At 23.1% G+C, this 7,085-nt stretch overlaps 1 protein-coding gene across 1 annotated transcript in view; it reads left to right on the forward strand.

The window, feature by feature from the left end:
* Positions 1-3,348, forward strand: part of LOC119674132 (tetratricopeptide repeat protein 7B-like) — a 3,463-nt gene extending 115 nt beyond the window's left edge. Inside the window, exons 2-5 of the mRNA XM_038085257.1 lie at positions 468-595; positions 2,418-2,531; positions 2,602-2,798; positions 2,865-3,348. Coding sequence (XP_037941185.1) covers positions 468-595; positions 2,418-2,531; positions 2,602-2,798; positions 2,865-2,997 — 572 coding nt within the window. The 3' untranslated portion in view covers positions 2,998-3,348. The remainder of the gene's footprint in view (positions 1-467; positions 596-2,417; positions 2,532-2,601; positions 2,799-2,864) is intronic.
* Positions 3,349-7,085: the final 3,737 nt, after the last annotated feature.

Raw genomic sequence — 7,085 nt, forward strand, 5'->3', positions numbered from 1 at the left:
TTTTTGATTTTAAATGATTATAGATTTTTTTTAAAAATACAAAAATTTTTATAAAATAAATTATTAAAAATTTTATTCTAAATTTATTTATTTTAAACTGTATATATATTGGATATAAACTCGCTGATTGTAAGTTGTAGTTAATATACTTTATTAAAAAATATTTTTTCCATTTGTATTTGTAATTTTTGATAAAAAAAAACTTCCAGCATCTTTCAATTTGCTTTTAAAGTTTTGCAATTATTCTCTTTGCTATTTACAATCGTAGAAGTTTCAATTAAACTCTTAAAAACACACACTTAATGCTTCTCTATTTTATAACTCAACTCAATGATTTAATATTTTTTTTGTAATTGTAGCATTTAGAGTTTATTAAATTTGTTCATCTTCAAGTTTCTCTTGCATTCAAAATAAATAAATATTATATCTTATACTGTATTTTATAAAAACTGTTATCTTCTACATAGGTTCCGTTTATGCTGCTTCCTTGGCTGCAGTGTCACGTGTTGAACAAGCCTTAAGTGAAGCTGCTAGTTCGCTCAGTTCATTTACGCCACGACCTGGACCACAGCGACCTTGGATGATACAAATTAAGGTAAATTTATATATAAGTAACTGAAAACTATCTTATACTAGGGTGGTTTTAATGGGTTAAAATCTCACACCGTGGCTTTCGATGCTTTCCACTTATAGAAGACTATTGTATTTAACTCCTTTTCGAGTTTATCTCGAAAAGCCTCTTGAGTTTAATTACTTTTTCTATACAAAATCCATACAAAGATGCGCGAAACAGATCTTTGAAGTGGATGACTTAAGCAAGACTTAAGTTACGAAACAGTTGTTTATTACTTTAATTTTGAAGCTGATAACTTGGTAGCATTATTTGAAATCATGTGATTCCTTTACTGTTTTTTTAAATTGAAATAAACTAGAATTTAGATGTGTAAATAAAATTTAGTTCTATGAAATTCATTCTTCTAAGTATATCCAATTTTTTTATAAAATATTAAAGTCAAGTACGGCTTTGGGTCAGTTGGTTAAAGTGCGCTGACTCTGAGCTTCAAATTTAGCAGGACACGAGTCCGATTCCTGGTACTTGCATTCTCAAAAAATTATTTACGAATACTTAAATACAACAATTATTCCTAAGACCACTGATGACGGGTATTTGGCAATACTCGAAACAGCTGTTTGGTCAACCAAAAATTCAATTAATTAAAATAATAATAAAATAAATTTTTGTTGTTGTAGTTAACTACTATTCGAAAAAACCTTTTTTAAAATATTTTTATTTAAATAATCGCAGATCAAATGCGCTCTAAGAATTAATCGATTGCGCTAAGCAGGAGGAACTTGTGAAGAACTTCGTAGATACATAGATTTGAATGCAAGCAAGCGGAGAGTCAGTAGCGAGCAAAAAATTTGTTGCATGCATATCACTTGAAAATATTTTAGTTTGAAACGAAAATGTATGTATCATGTTCAAGTCAGAAACAAGAGTAACTTAAGTTATGCTTAAGTTAATTTTATAACTTAAGTTGTGAGTAAGTTTACTCTATGACTTAAGTTATACTTAAGTTAACTTTATGAATTAAGTGAAAATTAACTTTATGAATGTTTAAATCAACTTTATGACTCAAATTATGCTTACATTTTTTTATGACTTGAGTTGTACTTAAATCAAATGTTGACTTTGATTATGCTTAAGTCAACTTTATGAATTAAATCGTTCCAAAATAATGACTGTAAAGTAGGCTCTAAGAGGAAATATACTTAATTACGATCTTAACAGTTGTAAAAAATAAGCATAGAACTAACTCTCTTGATTGAAATAAAAAAAATATAGAACCTTAAAAAGGTTCACTCAGAAAGGCTGCACTCATTGCAATAGTGGGTAAACGTGTTGTCTTTTAGAAAGTATAAGACTATCAGCAACAAAACTTTTTTAGGTATCAAGTTCTAGCTTTTGATATAAAACTTTTAGTCTTATTTAAAAAGCCAACTGTGGACATAAGACATTTCTATCATAATCAGTCGCAATCCACAAATTCATAAATGATATCTTTGCGACTTGTCTTTATTTGAAAACATTCTTCTATTTATCAGATCACTGTAGTAGTTTTCAAACCGAAATAGGATCTATTAAGTTGGGGTGGCACCTTTTACCTTAAAGCCGACTTCAAACCAGAAGGACCTCCAAAAAGACTGCAATGGTCAATGTATAAACAAAGCTAAAGGCACGACTTCCGCATTCAAGTGATAGTGAAACAATCTTACAAGTCTCTAAACTTAACAAGTCCCTAAATAATAACAGCTTTGTTAGGTCTGTAAAAAAAAGACACTGAAGATTTAGAATATTTGAGGTGGAGTGATACTGAATGAAATATTAAATAAAGTTTTCTTTTTTATTATTACAGATTTGGCTACTACTCGCCGATGTTTACCTTAATATTGATCAGCCAAATGAAGCACTGCATTGCATACAAGAAGCGTCACAAATCTATCCACTTTCACACCAAATAATGTTTATGGTATGTATTTAACAATGTGATATATTTAATCAAATTTATTTTATTAAATCTCTTTTGTTTTTTTTTATAGCGAGGATTAATTTGTGTTTACTTGGAGCAATGGAATGATGCTAAACAATGTTTCTTTAATGCTGTAGCTGCCAATCCAAATCATACTGAAGCTTTACGTTCTTTAGGTGAAACACATCATGTATTGGGTGAACCACGTTTAGCAGAAAAATTCCTTAAAGATGCTGCTAAATTAGATCCCAACTGTCCGAGAATTTGGTTAGTTTATCTTCTAATTATAAAGTATTTGACTTATAGCTTATTTTCTGCTTTCATTCCAAATAGGTTCAGTTTAGGTAAAGTTATGGAGACATTGGGTGATTACGCTGCCTCAGCAGATTGTATGGCTACAGCTTTACAACTTGAACCAACTTGTCCAGCTCTTCCGTTAACCTCAATAGCACTGACCTTTGATTGAGGAAAATCAACAAAATTATACGTTCATATATGGCATGTATTTTAAGTATTTTTATGGGATTAAGTTAATTTTTATTTACTGCAGGGAAAAATTATTCAGTTTAAGATAGAAATTATTTGTGCGTACGGCTAGTAAAATTAGTACATATTTTATATAAATTATAACTTAAAGCATTTAGTTTGTTCTTGTTAATATTTAAACATATTGTTGTAGTAATTCTCTAGGGAATTCTAAAAAACCTTGTTAAATGTAGCAAACAAAAACACAAATAGCGATATAATCAGCAACACATGTTTAAAGTTAGCAGTTGTTAGTTGTTCATGTTACTTCATATGTTGCAATATTAGCTGAAGATAGTACAGTTATAAGTCATGCATATAGTATGAATTTAGTTATTTTAAACATAATATATGTAACAAAGTTTAATGCTAATATTAGCTTTATAATTCCCTATAGTTATTTTAAATATATGATAATATTCTGTAATTTCCTCCCATTTATGTTAGTATTAACACTTTGCTCAGTTTAACTGGCTATAACTTTTGTTCATATAACTGGCATATATGAAATAATACAATTTAGATATCTTCTGAAGAAATCTATAAAATAATATAAAAGCAATATTATACGTTTAGCATTGTATTTAATTAAACATAATAAACTCATGATTCCTATCTATTTTTATTATATTATCTCTTAAATGCAATAGACTCTCGTAAACCCCGGTCCTTTATAACTGGTTTTGACATGATCCGATAGAAACTTACAACTTGGAATCGTGTTTGAACTTGCATAAATTTATTTAATAATGTATGTCTTGTATACATATACTATATATATATATATATATATACCCGTGTTGTATTGAAGTTTACAGTATTTTGTTATTTTATTTTTTAATATATTATAAATATTGGGTTAAGTAAGAGTTTTAGATAATCGTAACTATATTATTTTATATGAATTATGCCTTCGTTTGCGAATATTCCTTGATGTAGAAATATTGATTCCATGTGAATATTCTATTATATTGAAATATTCCTTTGTAGGTGAATAATTCTTTAATTAGAAATATTCCTATGTAATTACCTTCTGCTCAAAAAGTATCCGGATTTTGTTGTTTGTTAACTACTCCTTAAGTAATAGACCTTTTTTAAAAAAAAATTTTTTGTTATGACATATGGTCAAGAAAGGGTGTATAATATATACCCAATAACCCGATTTTTTTTTGTGCACATACTTTAAATAATTTTAATAGATGTAATAAATTAATTTATTTATGACAATCAGTATGAACAGTCTTTGTGTAAAGTGTCTTCGTGAATTAATTTATATCATTTTAAACTAAACACCAGTGTGAATTTTTAATTACTTAACCCAATATTGTTATTTTTGGAACCTTAAAAAAACCTAATATACATCTCCAAGTTTAGTTCTTCGCTGAAAAATGACTTATGTCCTTTGATCGTCAGAGATGAGTCTTTCATTAAGTACGATAAATCTTTAAAAACTAATTAATCCTGTTTTTTAGCTGAATGTATTTGTAAATATACATATAAAAATATTTATTAAAAATTTATAACAAAATAATTGAAATTAATAAAAAAAACTAATAGAAAAAACCAATTCAAAGATATATCGTTCCTACTGAAAGACATTTAATTAAATAAAATCAACTAAGAAACAATAATAATATTTAAAACAAATTACATAAATTTATTTTAATAAATGACATTATTAATAGTACTCTTATAAATCAATATGTTATTTAAAAATATATCGACATATTCAGGAATTATGATTATATTTTTTATTTTTAAATATCATATATATATTATGATTAATTATTATAAAAATTATATTATTAAAAATTATAAAAATATATGTATAATATTATTTATTGAAAATATGTTACACATTTGTTAATATATATAATATACAAAATATAATTTATCAATACATTTTACTAAATGTATGAAATAATTTTCCAAAAGTTTAATATATATATTTTATTTATTTTTATATTTATAATTTTTTTTAATATATATTTATGTTTATTATATTTTTGTTAATTATATTATATATAATATATTTATAATATTTTTATAAATTATATTATAATTATATTTTTGAAAATTATATTATATGTATTATATTTATATTTTTGCGAATTAAATTATTATAAATATATATATAACTTTTGTAAATTATATTACATAAATTATATTTACAATATCTTTGGAAACTTTATTATATATATTATATTTATAATATTTTTATAAATTATCATATAATTATAATATTTTTGTGAATTATATTATATATATTATATTTATAATATATTTGTAAATTATATTATATATATATTTGTATATTATTATAAATTATATTATATTTATATATTTATAAATTATATTATATTTATATATTTATAAGTTATATTATATGTATAATATTTATAATACATTTGTAAATTATGTGATTGTAATTATATCAAATAATTTATAATTCATTTTATTATTAAATTAATTTTTAACGTCCACTTTGAGAAAGACGTAGATGAAGAATTTAATTTTATTTTATTACAAATTTTAATTTTTTTAAATATTTATTTATTAATTTTTATAATATTTATATATATAAATATATAATAATTTATGTACATATGTTTATTTACATACGTGCAAATCTACTTACATATGTACACATATATAAATTTAAAAATATAATTATTATTTTAAAAGTATCTAAGATTTTAATAACAAATTTATATTATCTACTTATTTGAATTATTGTATATAGATAGTTTCATTATAGTGAAATAGCAGTATTTAAAAAAAATTATTGTATTAAATATTCGTACAATATTAAGTAAAAACTATGTAAAATACAAAACAAATAATTTCTTTTGTTTATTAATTTTAATAAGCCATATCAAATTTAACATTTTGAGCTTCATTCGTATATATTAGTAAAATTTTACAAATACGTAAATTACAATTTGATATAATTTATTTATAAAAAAAATTTTTAATTGGCTAATGTTCTTCCTTTAAATTTAATAATAAAATAAAATCTAAAATTCAAATATTTATGTAGATAATATATATTTAATATAGACTAATATTGAATTCACTTTTTTAATTGTTTCTATTTTTTGGAAAGGCTTATGTGAATAAAAAATAAAAAAATTGTAAATTAATTTTAGTACTATACTGAAATAAATATAATAAACTAAATAATAAAATAAAATACTATATAAAAATAAAAATTAATTTAAAATTTTTTATTCACATAAACCATTTTAAAAAACAAAAATATATATTTATGTTTATTTTTTTTTATATACTTTATATTTTTAATATCTTTTCATAAACACAATATTTTAACTATATAAATTAAATTCTTTATTTTAATAAATTAAATTCTTATTATACTTTTAACTTTTTTTATATATATATATATAATCGTAAATATGTTGTCTGATATGGTGGTCTTTCCTGTTGGTCACAATGGATTTTCACTTCCTTATTTATCCTTATCACTTCTGATTATTCGCCATGTTACTACTATATTCCTTGTAAACATTTAAAAAATAAAAACTAGGTTTATTCCATGGAGTTGAGTAATTTAACAGATATTTTGCCTGTACCGAGTGACAAAAGATTACAGTGTTTGTAATTTAATAACACTTCAGCATCCATTGATCACAGCTTTAATAGCTGCCTGAATACTATATATGTTATATCCTATATTATGGATCGAAAGATGCTAGTACATGTTTAAATTAATATAATCAAGATATAATTCATATAAAGTAATATATTAATAAGAATATTTATATCAGTGACGACGCGTGCCCTATCTGGAAGGGTGTGCGGCCCTTCTATAATGTTGTTTTTACATGTACCACTTATATTAAAATATATGAGATGTTTTATTAATAATAACTATATTATGTTAGGCAACAATATATTCGTAATATTATATTAACAATTCATTAACAAAATAACATATTAAACAAATTAAATTAATAATTTATATATAAATTTAATATTATATCAAAAACAAAACTTTTCATATACTTG

Source organism: Teleopsis dalmanni, chromosome 2 (genome assembly GCF_002237135.1).
Source record: "Teleopsis dalmanni isolate 2A chromosome 2, ASM223713v2, whole genome shotgun sequence".
Classification (NCBI taxonomy): domain Eukaryota; kingdom Metazoa; phylum Arthropoda; class Insecta; order Diptera; family Diopsidae; genus Teleopsis; species Teleopsis dalmanni.